Source organism: Triturus cristatus, chromosome 4_1 (genome assembly GCF_964204655.1).
Source record: "Triturus cristatus chromosome 4_1, aTriCri1.1, whole genome shotgun sequence".
Taxonomy (NCBI): Eukaryota; Metazoa; Chordata; class Amphibia; order Caudata; family Salamandridae; genus Triturus; species Triturus cristatus.
This window is the reverse complement of record NC_140585.1, coordinates 403,261,919-403,278,381: the sequence shown is the minus strand read 5'-3', so window position 1 is coordinate 403,278,381 and position 16,463 is coordinate 403,261,919. Positions and strand designations below refer to the sequence as shown.

At 46.4% G+C, this 16,463-nt stretch overlaps 1 protein-coding gene across 4 annotated transcripts in view; it reads right to left on the bottom strand.

Moving 5' to 3' along the window:
• ARFGAP3 (ARF GTPase activating protein 3) overlaps window positions 1–16,463 on the bottom strand; it is a 419,690-nt gene that overhangs the window by 184,562 nt on the left and 218,665 nt on the right. For all 4 annotated transcript variants that reach the window (XM_085652495.1, XM_085652493.1, XM_085652496.1 and 1 more), the window contains one exon: window positions 3,013–3,158. In XM_085652495.1, coding sequence (XP_085508621.1) covers window positions 3,013–3,158 — 146 coding nt within the window. The remainder of the gene's footprint in view (window positions 1–3,012; window positions 3,159–16,463) is intronic.

Here is a 16,463-nt window from a genome sequence, read left to right as displayed (position 1 = left end):
CTTGAGAGAACTAGAACTGGGGAATTTGTGGTTGTTAGAGTTTAAAGCGCTACCTTGTTACTGAGCAATTCACCTAATTATAACATTACTTTAACCTTTGGTTTTTCAGTGAATTCCTTCTTTTTTTTTTTAAAACCAAACTGGTGGGTGGAGGGTTGGCCACAGAGCCTGAAGCCAACCTCTCACCGGTTGCTATCTCCACGCTGCGCACAGCCTTTGGCAATGCGCGGCAGGGGGTTGGCCACAGGTGGCGGTCCCCGGGGCTGAAATTGGCCCAGGAGGAGGCACACAGCTCCCCTTTCCATCATATTTCACAGTCGGGCCCCAGGGAGGTGGCGGTCCATGGGGCCAAAATTGGTTCAGGACGGGGGTTGCGTGCCCTCCCTCTCACTATGAAATAAGACTGGGCCCTGGAGAATAGGGTTCTAGGGGCTGAAATCAGCCCAGGGATGGGGGGGGTGAGCGGGCCCCCATCCCCTTCTTCTAAGCGGCCGGGCCCTAGGGGATGTGGTCCTCAGGGCCAAATACGACCCAGGGAAGTGGCCACATGGGCTTTCCACTGTATATATTAAATAATGAATTCCCCCCCCACCAGGATTTGACCCACAATGGAAGCAAAAAAAAAAAAAAAACACACACACACACACACACACAGGTAACAGCGCTTGCTGTCCCCACCCACCCGTCATGGATCCTCTGCAGATTCGTGGAAAATTAACAAAAAACATCCTACCCTGCCCCCTTGTCTTTTCTTTTAATGTTTTTTTTTGGGACTCGGACAAGTGCAAGCCCCAAAACGGCTGGCAACACTTTCTAGTTGAAGTTCTGGAAGCCAATCAGATCTCGTTTTGTGATCTGTTGGATCCGCAGAGGATGCGCGTCCCTAGATATCCATAAATCGTTTTTCTATAATAACTCCAAAATTACTGAACGAATGTACACCAAATTACAAAAAGCGATCTTTCTGGGCCAAGATTTAGCTTTCTGCCAAATTTGGTGTATTTCCGTTCAAAGTTTCGGGCTATAGTCTTGTTCAAAATCCCTATCGGAAATTGCATTAGGAAAACACGTTTTGGGACATTCCACCCTTTGGGACATTCCGCCCCCCCCCCCCCCCACACTCCCCCCGCGAAGACTCACTTCAAAACATTCCAGATAGCAGCTGAACTGAGCGGTGGACTAGTTTGGCAAAGTTCGTGAAGTGGGGTTGAGTGCAATGGCTTAGAGAAGAGTGCAGAGTAGGGGTTGGGAGTGAATAGAAGCTACATGGACAGATATATATACTTGGTACATGCTCCAGAGGAGGGCCAAGCACATGTAGAGGACATGATGCCCACATGCCGTGTCCAACAGGAGTGAAGCAAATGAGAGCTACGCTGAAGCTAACAAATGGTAAGTTATGGGCTATGCCGGAAAAAAAGTCTCTTCAATGTGCGGTCTAGGCAAAACCTATGAATGCTGCGACAACGCTTTTCTTCTAAGCGTGGCAACTGTACGTAGATTTCACTGCAGGAGGTGCCGCAAGAAAAGTCGGGGCAGAGGAGTCATGGATCAAAGTTCTGAAACAAATGTCTGGATTGGAGTTGAACAAATTCATTTAATTCTATCTTGTGCTGGATGAGAAATCGTATATTGATATGACCTAGCTTGGACTATGTCCGACCTAAAGATAAGTGGGCGAGTTGGGGAGGCAGAGGGCGTAGTAGGGTAAAATTGGGTGCCTCCAAACAAGGGTGACTCAGCGGTCGGGATGGGGAGTAGGGGAGTAAATATGTAACTGGGTGGCCAAGGCTGGAATATGAATGGGCCAGTCCAATGGAGACTTTGGTGCTGATATAAAGCAAATAAGAAAATCACGAGGATAGGTAATGGGAGGATTTACCAAATTGTCTGACACATTAAATGGCTGGCCAAGAGGGGCTCAGCAGTTTAACAAGAGAATGGGCGTCTGTGTTTATAGGCCCATGTTCAGCACTCAATCAATCAATACATTTGTAGAGCGCGCTGCTCACCCGTGAGGGTCTGAAGGCGCTGAAGGGGGGGAGGGGGGGAGGAGGGGTGGGGGGAGGGGGGGGGGGGGAGTGCCGCTACTGCTCGAATAACCAGGTCTTGAGGTGTTTCCTGAAAGTGAGATGGTCCTGCGTCAGTCGTAGGTGTGAGGGGAGGGAATTCCATGTCTTGGCTGCCAGGTAGGAGAACGATCTTCCTCCGGTGGTGGTTCTGCGAATCCGTGGGATGGTGGAGAGGGCGAGGCTGGTGGAGCGGAGCTGGCGGGTGGGGGTGTAGAACGAGAGGCGGTTGTTGAGGTATTCGGGCCCATGTTGTGGAGAGCTTTTTGTGCGTGGGTGAGCAGCCTGAACGTGATCCTCTTGCTGACGGGGAGCCAGTGCAGGTTTCTCAGGTGGGCGGATATGTGGCTGTGGCGAGGGATGTCGAGGATGAGTCGTGCGGAGGCGTTCTGTATGCACTGAAGACGTTTCGGAAGTTTGGCTGTGGTTCCTGCGTATAGGGCGTTCCCGTAGTCCAGTCGGCTGGTGACGAGGGCCTGGGTGACCGTCCTTCTGGTTTCGGTGGGGATCCACCTGAAGATCTTTCGAAGCGTGCACAGGGTGTTGAAACATGAGGACGAGACAAAACATAAGCACTCCCTTATTTTCAAGCTAGATTCTCGCTGTAGTGTACAAAAACAACATACATACACTTACATAAAAATACAAAAACAATGAGTTGAAATATTAACTATAAAAGAATACATTCAGTGAAACCTATTCGGATTTGTAGCAATACAGGCAGCGTTGTAAAGCTTGGTTCTCTCAGTTTGATGCATACTGCTATCTAGTGGTTTGCAAGAGATTGCAGCACAAAGTAAAGTCTAAGCAACAAGTCATTCGCTCCCCGTTACCCAAATCTGTCTGGCAAAAACAGGCGCACGGCAGCATTCTGGCCGGTCACAACGAGGGTTCTTAAAATACAACACCACGTTTTTTATAGCAGTAAATTAACGATACTTACACAGGCTCTTCGCTTTCAGCTTTTTGGTTGGTGTGCTTCTCTTCCTGTTCCTTTCTTTTATCCACCGCTTGCGCGTGTTTTTCAATTTCATTGAAACTTTTGCTGCTCACTTTCTGAGCTCCAAGACCACCTTTTTTGGCACCAAGCTTCAGACAAAGCAGAATTGGGTTACACTGGTAGATCAAAGGTTACACTACTAGATCAACAAATGCCAGACTTTCATGGTAATTAAAAATTAAGCAGCAATTCTTAAATTAGCCAAATGCTCCAAGTAGTTGGTCGCATAGGTTCACAATGCTTTCAAGTTTGTTTTCGTAGAACTGATTTACACCTTACAAGCTTCCAGAACCTTTGAAATAAGGATCACACATGCAAGGGCCCCTTGACACTAGTGCTAGTTTCCTGCAGCGGGTAATAAGCTCACCCTGAATATATCAGCAGCCAGGTGATCATGTGATGGGAAAGCAGATGAGGGAACACGGGTGAAAGCGCCAAGTGACAGAAGGCCTGGTATAAAATCAGATCATGTCGCTATTACACTACATGCGTTACAACAAACAAATGATGGACGGAATGCTGACAATGCAGACATTCTCCCCCAGTCAAGAGATCTGGGTTAAATCCATCGTTCTTTTGCCCACTACGCCACCCCAGTTCAGACATGGCCATATGCAAATCAGTCTTGACCCTGTGCCTCATGGGAACAGTCCAGCCCGAACTGCCAAGCCATGTCTTCCCTGGACCGGAATCAAGCATCCTAGGACCGGTTTCTGGCTATCAGCCGTCATCAGCCAGGATAGCTCGACTCCAGTGGCGTAGTGAGCACGGGTCCCACGTCTGGGAATACCCATCCCACTTAGGGCGAAAAGCGTTACAACAAACAAATGATGGACGGAATGCTGACAATGCAGACATTCTCCCCCAGTCAAGAGATCTGGGTTAAATCCATCGTTCTTTTGCCCACTACGCCACCCCAGTTCAGACATGGCCATATGCAAATCAGTCTTGACCCTGTGCCTCATGGGAACAGTCCAGCCCGAACTGCCAAGCCATGTCTTCCCTGGACCGGAATCAAGCATCCTAGGACCGGTTTCTGGCTATCAGCCGTCATCAGCCAGGATAGCTGGACTCCAGTGGCGTAGTGAGCACGGGTCCCACGCTTTGTTCGCCATAAGTTGGCAGGGTATGCTCAGACGTGAGTCCCTTGCTCACTTTGCCACTGGATTCAAGCAAGCCTGGCTGAAGACGGCTGAAATGCCAGAAACCGGTCCTAGGAAGCTTGTTTCCGGTCCAGGGAAGGCATGGCTTGGCAGTTCGGGCTGGACTGTTCCCATGAGGCACAGGGTCAGACTGATTTGCATATAGCCATGTCTGAACTGGGGTGGCAGAGTGGGCTAAAGAACGGTGATGGATCAAACCCAGATCTGTTGACTGGGTGTGAGTGTTTGATTGGTTCTGATGCTCCGTCCATCACCACCCCCTTTTGTACCGCTATTACACTACATTGCAGCAATGGAATTCGGATAAACATAGGTCCGAACTGGAAGGGGTGCAGCTAGGCAAGGACCTACCTGCACTACCAATGGGCTTGTCAAAAACACACACTGCTGGAACACACACGCCCAACACCCTAGAGGAGGCTCTCCTTGCACTCTCGACAGTTGGTGCCATTTCTAATGGCGCTGTGTCAAGCCACAGCAGCACGCGAAGGCACGGATGTGAATACACTGACGGGTTACCCAAGGTCTGGCAACTCCTAGTAAGTAGGAAACTGACGGCCTAAAAAGGTGCCATTGATGCTGAACTAGGAGCCTGTTTTAAGATCCGAGCCGTAGATTTGAGAGAATTCTTTGGCCCAAGATACTTATGAGCAGTACAGCTTATTCCACACAAATGGTCCCAACTACTAGAGAGTTTTCCTCGTGGCAGCAGCTAGTCCTCGGACAAGCGGGAAGGGGGGGAGACGCAGGGAACACCTCACTGCACAGCTTTTAGTTCACTACTGTGCATGACTGGTCAACAGTGATGCTGCCATGAAGCTAGGAAATAGTAAATCTAGGTCAGGGGAAGGTGGGTTTGGGTAGTGAGGGGTTGTTAGGTGGTTGGGTGTTGATATTTGAGATGAACACGTTGTTTACCTTCTGTAAAGCCTTTTCTGGAAGAGACCATCTAACCACAAATTGCTCACCTTGCGCCAGACTGGATCTGGAAACTTTCACAGCAATTTTCTCATGCATCAACAGGTGGAGTTATGCAGCTGTACATCAGGTCCGTTGTGCCCCAGACATGATATTGGGCCCACTGTATGTGCGGCACCTCTGCGTTGGCATGTCAGTTCCTTTCTTTATCTCCGTTCTTGCTGATGAATGTGGAGCTATTAGTATCAGTTTATGAGAGTGTGCAGACTTTAGATTGGAATCTTATTAATGGATTATAAGAGTCTATCCCACAGAACACGGAGGAGATTGGGTTGGTGAGGAATCTGCAGTTAGATGGTCTCTACCAGAAAAACCACTACCAAAGGAAAGTAACTTATTCTTCCGATAAAGACTTCTACCTGCAGATTTTTCACCTTCTGAACAGATACCAAACAGGACCTTCTAGATTGTGGGTCTATGGAGTGGCTCAGACCAGGAAACTCTGCAGGACAGATCAAGCACAGTGCTCATCCTGTGACCTGGCTATCCAGGCAGTAATGCTTTGTGAACGTGTGGCGGGATGCCCACACAACAGTCTGGCAAATGTTCGAGACTAGTACCCCATGCGCCAATGCAGTGGTATCAGCCTTCTCTCAGATAGAATGAGAGTGCAAGCCTTCTGGGGGATACTTCTTGGCTAGCCCATAGCAGATCTTGATGCATATTACAATCCATCCTGAGATGATCCTCTTTTGCATAACTTTCGGTCAATATTACGCCAAGTGCCTATTAGTGTCCACTCGATAAATTCGTTATTCCTCCTGGGAGGGATTAGGCGGCGCATAAAAAGATGGCAAGGGGAGGCATGAGGCAGCGCATAAAAAACTGGCATGGGGAGGGATTGCCCTATATGGAAGGGTGTGAATACTTTGGGCAGAAATGCCACTTTTGACATGAGGACTAATTTGCCGGAGAATCAAAATGGATATCTGGATTTGGATGATGGTCATCTGGCTGCCAAGATGACATTAACCACTTCAGGAGGAAGAAAGTCACCAACTGGTGCCGCTCAAACTCCATGCATGGAGGTGTAAATTGTGCAGGCTTGGGTTCAGGACTCCGCCCTGTTGCAGCGAAAAGAGGTTGTCCTGAAGGAGCAGTACGGTTGGAGGACAAATACTCATGGCCAGAAGTTCTGAGTACCACACTCTCCTTGCACAGTCTGGACCCATTAGGTCTCTCCTGTTCTTTTGATGCCTGCACCCCCAAGTTCTCTGGAGCAATGTTCCCTCTAAATTTTTCTCTGTGTGCGGCAGTGTACTGTCTCTGTGCGCCTCAGCCAAGGCTATGTTTGCCAAGGACCCGACCGCGCGTGTGGGAGCAGGGACAAATATTATATCAAATATATATATGAACCTCAGGACGGGGGCAGATAGGAGGTATGTAATTTAGGGTGGGGGGGGGGGACGGTCGGAGTAGTGGCAAACTTAGCCATGCATACCCTTTTACCATTCATGCCTTTACCACGAAAATGCGTGGCAAAGGCATGCGTGGTAAAGGAATGCATGATTAAGACGCGTTCGAGGTTCGGGATGCGTGGTAGAGGCACGCGTAGTTTAGCCATGCGTGCCTCTATCATACAACCAGTCGAAGTGCTTTAAAAAAAAAAGTATGGGAACTGTGATGCTGTGTGCAAGGGGGCAGGGCAGGGTGAGTGAGGGTGTGGGATTAGCGAATAAATAAAATATTCTGTAACTTTATAGTCTTTCACCTTTTGGTAACTACATATAAAATAACACAGCTTAAATGAAAAATAATATGTTAATCAGTGGGAAATACACAATTGTACACTATGAAAGATCTATTAGTTAATGCACTGCACCAAATCTTGGTTGATAAATTTGAGAATGGTGACTTGTGTATGTTTGGTGCTACAAGGTCCCAGCCTGTGACAGAAAGCACTGTGAACATGCAAGTCGTTATTTAAAACTTGCATTACCCACAGCATAAGATAGGCTGCTACAAAATGCGCAAAAAGGTTTATAATAAAGTGTTTCCAAAATACAGATTTTTTGCAGACTCTAGAAAGTGCATTTTCTTTTTTTTTTTAATTACTCTCTTCTAAAAGCACACACTTAACACCTTAGCGGGTAGCTCCCTTACAATACCCCTCAAAATTAATAAATGTGTCACCAGGAAGCTTCAATTAATTCCATTAGTTAAAGCCAACACGGAGTTCCAGGAGCTTTTCACATTTGCAGATTGTATATCTTACCATGCCCCTTACCCACACCGTGCTCTTGCTAGTTAAATGATCTGACTTCTTTAAGTGGCTTGTTAAATCTACATAAAAGAAACCTAAATAAACCACATAGAGTAAAAAATAAGCATTGGCATAACCAATAGGTCTCGCTTTATCCTTGGTGCAACAACATCAACTGTTGCATGGGTAAACACTTATAAGGTCCCAAAAGCGAGACCTATTGGCTATGCCAATGCTTGTTTCTTTGTATTTTGGCTTCTTTTGCGCATTTTGAGACGCCATTCAGCCCCAAACGAGTTTGATGCCCCTTAGTTGTTGCGTCTTTGAAATGTGTTGCACCCGTTGTAGATTTCAGAAATCTCTCCAAGTGCTGCTTGTTATGCCGTACACTTTTTTCCTTTGCTAATGTCCTGCTTGTTGACAGGGATTAAATATTTCTCTAAGTAGATATGTTGCCGCTTACATTTGTGTACCGTTTGAGGAAGTGCTGGAAGCAGCACATTTTCCATGATGTGGACTAGTTTGGTGCTAACATCAAGCACTGCTCAATTTACCACTCACAAAAAGTTTGTGATGCGCTCCTGCGTTGTCCTAACTAACAATGCTCCCCGGCGCCGCGCTCAGTTTTAAAGTTAAAAATAAAAAAATTAAAACAAGCGCGCGGACGAGGATGGAATGGGAGAAGGGCAGGGGGAGGGGATTAACACGCTGTAAGGCTTAATGAGCTATTACAGAAAGCCAGATGGCGACTGTGCGCGTGCACGCTCACGTGAATGCAAGCGCTAGGCCACCAAAAGCCTGTGGCAGCACTATTAAAACTCCACTCCTAAATGTCTCGCCAGCGCAGAGCATGCACTGGCTAAGGCGTGACCTAATAAAATAAAAAGTATCTAAAGGGGGAAAAAGAAAAAAAATGCCTTTGAAACTAATTCACTCAATCAAATTTTTAAATCAGAAAAATGTCCGGTATAACACAACTGTGCATGTCGAATATTAAAAAGTGAATCACTGCTGGTTTCATACACCAGGCTGAAGCTGCAACAAGCATTTATAGTGCAATAGGTCTCGCACTGACATTATTTTGAGCTGTTGGCATTGTAATTTTTTTTTATCCTTTTGTGAAGCATTAATCAAATGGTGTTTGTCAAATGGCATTATCTCACTTTTTTGTTATTGTCTAATCTATTGCATTTGTACTAGTGTGAGTTTTCTATTCTAAATGGTACTGGCTTTTAGTAATGATTTTTTTTTATCATATTAACTTAATGCATAAAAAACCTCCTCATTCAAAATAAAACTAAGGAAGGAGCTATGGTTCTTTTGAGACAAAACCATGCGCCAAACAAATCCCAAGACAGACTTCTTGTCCATGCTGATAATAAATGAGAAAAACTGCAGGTGGTATTTCAACTAATTCAAAGCTTGATGTTCGCTATTCAATTGAATGTTTTATGTTTTATTCCCTGTATGCACTTCATTCAAATTCATCTAATCCTCTCCCATTAAAATCAATGACCCATTTAGATGGTTAAAATGGAGCATACAGTCAATTGTTTCAACCACAGCACCGCTTCTGCGCCCTTTGCAGTCTGGGCTGATGTACTGACCCAACATGCAATCACAGGACAGAAGATAGCGTTCTTCTAATATATCTATCTATCGATCTATCTTTCCGTCTATCTGTTGCTTGTTTTGCTAGCATTTTTGCACACACAGCAATAAAGATCAGATTCATTTTCAATAATGTACCGTCATTTCAAAATTTCCTATGGATTACGCATTTAATGCCAAAGGATACTAGTTTGATTTCGTCAGTCATTCAGATTTTGAGTTCTATCGACATGAAAAAAAACCTGAGCAATCAAAACAAACTACACTGTTTAGCAATTCCCCTATGCTCAAATGTGTTTGTACCCATGTTTATATACAAAATATAAATGAAGAGCAATTTTATTGGAACATTGCAAAAACCCATCAGTGGCATTGCCTCCTACAGGCAAAAAAGCATATAAAAACAACAATGTATATGTTCACTAACATCACACTTACTAGCATAAATAAGCAATATGTTATATTCTTTCAGTAGACGTGATAGATAACTCATTCATCTTATTTACAAATTCATATGACCGCTATCCAAAAATATTTTCTAATTACAAAATAAATATTTATTTCACCCTAAGTGAGCAAAACATAGCAACAACAGTAAAGTAGCAGAAAGGTTAATATGTATTATAAATCATTAATGCCCTCTCAGGGCTATCGTGACATTTACATAAAATGTTGGCCTCATAATGTATTAATTAGATCACCAAAATACCTTGCTATAGTGATAGACAGTATTGTTGGTTATGTATCTTTTACATAGTAAACGGGGAAACAGTACAAGCCCCACTAATCTAAACCAAAATAGATATTGGAAATGGGCATTTCTGGCCGAATTGGGATTACCAGATCTGTGGTCCCTGTTTTACACCTAGGATTAAAATACAGAGGAAAATAAGGACTTGCGAGGGGAATCAGCACCAAAATACTGGATCCATTGGCAACATCTCCTTGTTGAGGGCACCCCACGGTCCAAATTGCAATAGCCGAGACCCCCTCCCCCCCCCCCATCACCCTCCCCCCTTTACTCCCCTCCTGTCGGTAAATTTGGGAGCGAAGTTACAGGAATGACAACAGGGAGGGACCCCTCAATGATGCCCCTAATGCCTGGTGTAAAATGCGATGCCTTGCTTTGCAAGCCTTGGGATGTACGTGCGTCTTGTACACAACAGTAAGTTTAAATCATTTTTTAAAAAAAATATGATTTGTACCGGAAGTCATGTTTGTCCGTGCTGGATTCGCGAGAGTTCACATACATTTTTTCTTACTCGCTCAGAAATCTGCCGCGGCTCTTGAATAAGGCTCTGGGGTGCCGGTGGTCTTCCTAATGGCCTTTTCATTCACTTAACAACTGGTAAACAAATATTTCCTCTTGTAATTAATGGCGGTCCCCCACATTTACTTTGGCAACACCTTGGAGCCGTCGGTGGGAGGGGGGCGCTGCGACAAGGGCAGCGTGCTGATGTGCGAGGGGGCTTCGCAGCCCCTGGGTTAGGAGCCCCCCCGCTGCAAGCCCTGCCCAGATCTTTACATGCCCAGTTGGTCCCAGCAAGACTCCATTAACTTAGAGGCCTCTGACGAGAGCCCCATCTGGGGCTTAAGGCACACAAATCTGCCGTCCTGTCTCCGAAGGCTGGCGACACCTGCACAGACAGAGGAGCGGTTTTCATCTTAAACAGGGCAGGGCAGCAGTGCCACAGGAACAGACATGTAGACGGGAGTGGGGAAAGTGATATCTGCATGGCCTGCTGTTTTACGAAAGACAGCGGTTGCGTAAGAAGTCTTACAACTAATAAAGAAATAATTAAATATTTTGCTTTTATTTAGTCCGCTACATGAGGATCAGTGTCTCATATCCCAGTACCCACATGTATGTAGAACATGTACTTTATTTATTCATTAATTTGAGTGTAACAGGCGTGGTACGGACCAGGTTAACAAAACAATATTAACAATGTGTGAGCTAATTCGTTTTTTGCGAATACATTTGAAATACATAAATACTTGAACAGAAAGATTTATGCGTGCTTCGCTCTGCCGCCGGACCGACCGAGCACAGTTTACTACATGGCCCCTGCATGCGCCTCGCGAACAAAAGTGAAAGCTCATTTAAACAAGCACGGCGCTAAGGCCATGCTAATTAGAAACAGAGGGCTCCCCTAAAGATAAGAAATTGCTTTGCGACAGCCGCAAAGCAGACGATCCTGTCCGGATGGGCCAGACGGAAAGGGCGGCATAAAAAAAACTTCATTTCCAATGGCAGGCCACCGTTTAGCATAAACGGTGATGGCAGCCAATGAAAAAGAGGGACAGGGCTTTGAGTCCCCTTCTGAAATCTCCTCTTTAACAAGATGTCTCGCCGAGCGAGCAGCGCATGCGCGCTGCAATGCTAGGCGAGGCATAAAAAACACTTCCAATGATTTCCAGTAAATAGTCCTTCCTTGGTAACTTTGCGTGAGCACAGCGCATTGGCTTCGTGATGCTGGCCAGAGGCGATGCCAGTGCGCGTGCACACAGGCACACGCATGCACACGCTCGCATTAGCAGCTAGCTTGTCCTGCCTCTAAGGCAGTGTGGTCAAAAGCCGCTCTGAAATCTTCCAGTGGCGCTACTGTTTGGAAATCAGATTGCTGTGGTCCTTCTGCATTTCACAGGGTAAGATGGGGACTGAGAAAAAGCATACATACTTTATATTAGAGCCAGACAGTGACACGGTCTGAACACTAAAAGAAATTAGAGGGAAAAATTATGACAGATGACAAGATTTGAGCACTGGATTCATGCCAGCAGGCTGGAAAGAAAAGAACCGACAGTGCGCGGAGGCGGAGCACATATAGTGGCCCCCAACGTCATGTCAGTGGCGAGACTGACAGGATGCCAAGCCGCAGGATGCCACCTGTTGACGCGTGAGAGAATTGCTACAAAAGTTTCCAGATCGGTTTTATGATCAAAGTGATCAGAAACAGCACCACTTTTTTGGAGGGCACATCAGAGTCTAATCCACTTCCATACGCTAACATTTGTCCTTCTTTCATCTGAGAAGCTGCATTCTTTCTAGTTTGTGAACATCTGATTAGGAAAAGTACAGTTAAATCAATTGCTTGCAATGACCATGAACAGTATACATTCTAATTGTAACTTGAGTACCCATGATACCTTGTCTGTGTCTATTGTAGGGTGTGGAATCTTACTATTTGGATTGTTTGTTACTGTGTATATACTCAAGGTATTATTCAAGTGGGGCTCTTAACTAGCTCCGGCTGGAGATTCATTTTATATTAACACTGTAATATGGTGTCATGATGAATCTAGTGTCAACTATCACAATATCTTTCCTCTGAATTAGGGGATTACTGCTCATTCAATCTATCCTGGAGGCTTTGGAGTCCAAAGTATCATCTTACACCAAGTATCCAGCATCATGGTCAATAAAAACACAGCCAGATTAACTTTTCAAATTGCCAGGTGACCCCTGCAGCTTCACAGCTCTCAAAGAGCGCTTAATAAAAAATAAATGGTTAGATCATAAACACAGCTCTTGAGAATCTCTTATCCTAAGAAATGGGTTTTCTGGTTGGCTAGGGCATGCATCTAAGCCAGGCAGAACTCACCACTCTAGTCAGGATATGGAAAATACAATCCCACGATAACCCTTGGTAGAGCAGTCAGGCCTATCCCAGAGGCAATGTGTACGTTTGCACAAAACAAACAAAACATCTCTCTGATCCCAACAGTTAGGGCATTGCAATAAACATTTTTAGGTTGCTTATTTCACAACATCCCTTCTACTGCACGTTACAGGAAGGCACTGCAACCAGAGTGCTTATTCTCTGGTCACAGAAGGGGAGAAATAGCAGTTATCATGGGAACAATACTGGGATCACCGCGTTGTTGTCAGAACCTTGGTGCAAACGATCCTCTAACACACTGATCCGGTGCGATGGTGTTGCACCTGGTAATCGTGTCACCAGCCCAGACACCACAGTAGTGCAGTTAAACAAGCAAAGTGTCCCCAATGGATATGCCCAGAGTCGGGGGGGAGGCGCGAGGTGCAGCTTTTGAACTGGTGCGCAGTGGGTTTGTGCAGTCAGGACAGGGCTCCTCCTCAGGTCCCTGGCCAGCTAACGTTCTGCTCCGCCTAGCATGGAGACTCCTCTTCTGTGGTGCTGGCTGGCTGGGTGGCCGTGGATGATGCCACGTCCTCTTCGGCCTCCTGGGGTGTTGCTGGGCGACGCCGGGAATGCTGGTCGGGCTCGCTGGTTGCAGAGCAACACTCATTCCCTTTGCACTGGTTTCTGTCAAGAATTCCTGTCATGCGAGGGGAGGAAAACGGTAACCAGCGTAAACGGACTACATCTCCCAGGATGCTTAGCAGTTGAGAGGTTATGTAAACAGGAGAGCTGTTACATAACTCTAGGAAAACACGCCCTTATGTTAACCCCTTCGGTGCTCATGACGGAATGGTTCCGTCATGACCCACGGTTGAGCTGTGCTCATGACGGAACCATTCCGTCATGACCACACCCGCGCAAGATTCCGTCAGCACAGCGGCGGAATCTGCGCAGCATCGAAGGGGTTAACAGGAGAGCTGTTACATAACTCAAGGGAAAACACGCCCTTATGTAAACAGGGGAGCTGTTACATAACTCAAGGGAAAACACGCCCTTATGTAAACAGGAGAGCTGTTACATAACTCAAGGAAAACACGCCCTATAAAGGGAGGAACCGGGAGGTACAACGCGGTCGGATATTGTGTTTACACCGACGTACCTGCTTCGTGAAGAGCAGTGTTCCGGAGTGGTGCTCCAGTAAGGCAAAAACGGAGGTAGGTCGAGTCGTTACTCCCTGGGCCGTGTCTTGCCCCATCGTCACCTGTGAAGGACCCGGAAGCTCTACCGGTCAACCATTGAGCTTCGCTTTTTGACTCGGCTGAGTCAAAGCGCAGTGGCGCTTTTGCTGGTTGGAGTCGTAATTCCCAGCCCGACCAGAGATACAGGGACTGCCAGCTGTAACGCACACCAGGAGGTGTTTGCCGCGTTACAGACTCGGAAGTCCACAGGATCGATCGAGCGGCTGCTCTCGGTTCAGTCTTCTTGCTTTTGATTGGGGTATCGGTGACGCATCACCAGGAGGTGACTCCGCGTCCCGGTGCAGTCTGAGGAAGAGGTTGAGCGGCTGCTCCCTTCAGGTAGAGACCCCGGCTGGGTGTTTCCCTGACTCCTCGATTCTCCCCAACACTCTTTGTGCCCCTCACAGCCTACCGATTGGCATTGTCGGCCATTTCATTTCTGCCCTCTGTTGGCATACGCCGGGATCGGCGTATATGCAGAGGACGGTTAGGACCATCCGTGCTGTGGGCTGGTAACGTACTTAGCCTGGAGGATTCCAGTGACTATAACTTTTGTTTATTCGTTGTATTGTTTTTGCCTTCATTAAAATAACTAACCCTCTACTTATTGAGACAATGCTTACCTCCCTCGGATTCACCCAGCTGGTGTCAGGCCCCACACATGAGAAAGGTCATACCCTTGACCTGGCATGGACCACTTCCCCCTCCGTGAACTTAATAAATATCATCCCCTGCGGGTGGTCTGATCACTTCTCTATTAACCTTCTACTCCCCCCGATTAAACATAACCCCAGTCCTCCCCCTACCTGGAAGGTAGTTAGAAGCTGGAACAATATCTCCAGTCCTACCCTCGAGAGTACTCTTCGGAGTAATCCTGTCAAGAGGCCTATTACATTGGACTTGGAAAAATGGACAGATTCCATCAATAACCATCTTACCTCTGCCATAAATACACTGGCCCCAATTAAAAGGAAAAAAACGGGAAATAAGGGCAAAGGCTCCCCTTGGTTTTCAAACGAACTTCGAGTCCTGAAAAGCACACTTCGCCGATTTGAAAGACGCTGGCGCAAAGCCTATGATCTACAAGCCTATGTAGAATATAAGGCAAAACTCGCCGTCTACAAAAAGACCTTGTTAAGCTACAAGGCCAAACATTACGAGAACAAGATTCAGCTGGCCACCAATAAACAAAAAGAAACATTTAATATCCTCAAAGAGCTAAGTCAAAAACAGGTGCCAGTCGCCCCTTCCAGCAAGGAACTATGTAACAAATTTTTATCCTTCTTCTCAGATAAAGTCCAAGATATTCTGACGGACATTAACAACTCCCCCTTTAAACTCCCCCTTAATATGAGGGTGGAGTCAAAAGAGAAAGGTACTGAGCTAATATCCTGTTTCCAGCCCCTGGACTTGGAGACACTGCGAAGTATTGTGACCAAAGTAAAATCCGGCTCACCATTAGACCCTTGCCCTCCCAAGATTTTCAAGCTGGCCTTTCCAGCTATCGAGGAGGAAATCCTAGCCCTGATGAACTCCTCGCTGGATTCAGGAAGTGTCCCACCCCAATTTAAAGAAGCCAGAGTTATTCCCCTTCTTAAAAAGCCTGGGGCTGATGTTTCCAACTTAAAAAAACTTCAGACCCATATCTCAGCTGCCCTTCCTAGCTAAAATATTGGAGCAATATGTCCTCCAAACTCTCTCCAAATTCATGGAGTCCTACAATCTATTTGAGGACAGGCAAGCCGGCTTCAGGGCTCATCATAGTACAGAACTGGTGATGCTGTCTGTTCTAGATGAAATTAGGACCAAAGCAGACAACAAAAAACCCTGCGTCCTAATCCTTCTTGACCTGTCGGCAGCGTTCGACACGGTCAATCATGCTCAACTCTTAGATAGAATCAGAGACTCTGGCATTGGAGGGTCGATCCTTCGCTGGATCGAATCATTCTTGTCAGATCGTACCCTGAAAATACAGATGGGGGATCTGACGTCAGAGAGGGGATCCATTCCTTGCGGTGTTCCCCAAGGGTCAGCTCTATCTCCCCTTCTGTTTAACATCTACCTGGGTCCACTGATCAGGAAGCTTGCCAAACTGGACTGCCAAGTCTTCAACTATGCGGATGACACACAAATCATCATCCAAATAGATAACAGTACGCAGGCACACGATAGGGTACAAGATATCTTGAGATTTGTGGTCAGGTGGATGACCTCTAACTCGCTTAAGATCAACCCCGACAAAACTGAGGTGTTAGCAATCACAAACAACAGCAACCCTTGGAACTCCCAGTTCTGGCCCGACGAACTGGGGACAATCCCAGCACCAGCCACAATGGTAAAAAGTCTGGGAATAAAAATCGATGCAAATCTCTCCTTGTAAAATCAGATCACCTCCGTCTTCGGGACTTGTGTGAGCCTTCTCAGGCGACTAAGAAAACTCTCCCCCATCCTCTCTTTCTCAACAATGAGAACCGTAGTTTCCGCCCTGATCTTGGCCCGGATCGACTATGGTAATGCACTATATATCGGCCTTCCCTCCACACTACTGCACAGATTGCAGGTGGTTATGAACGATGCAGCCAGATTGATCTTTAAA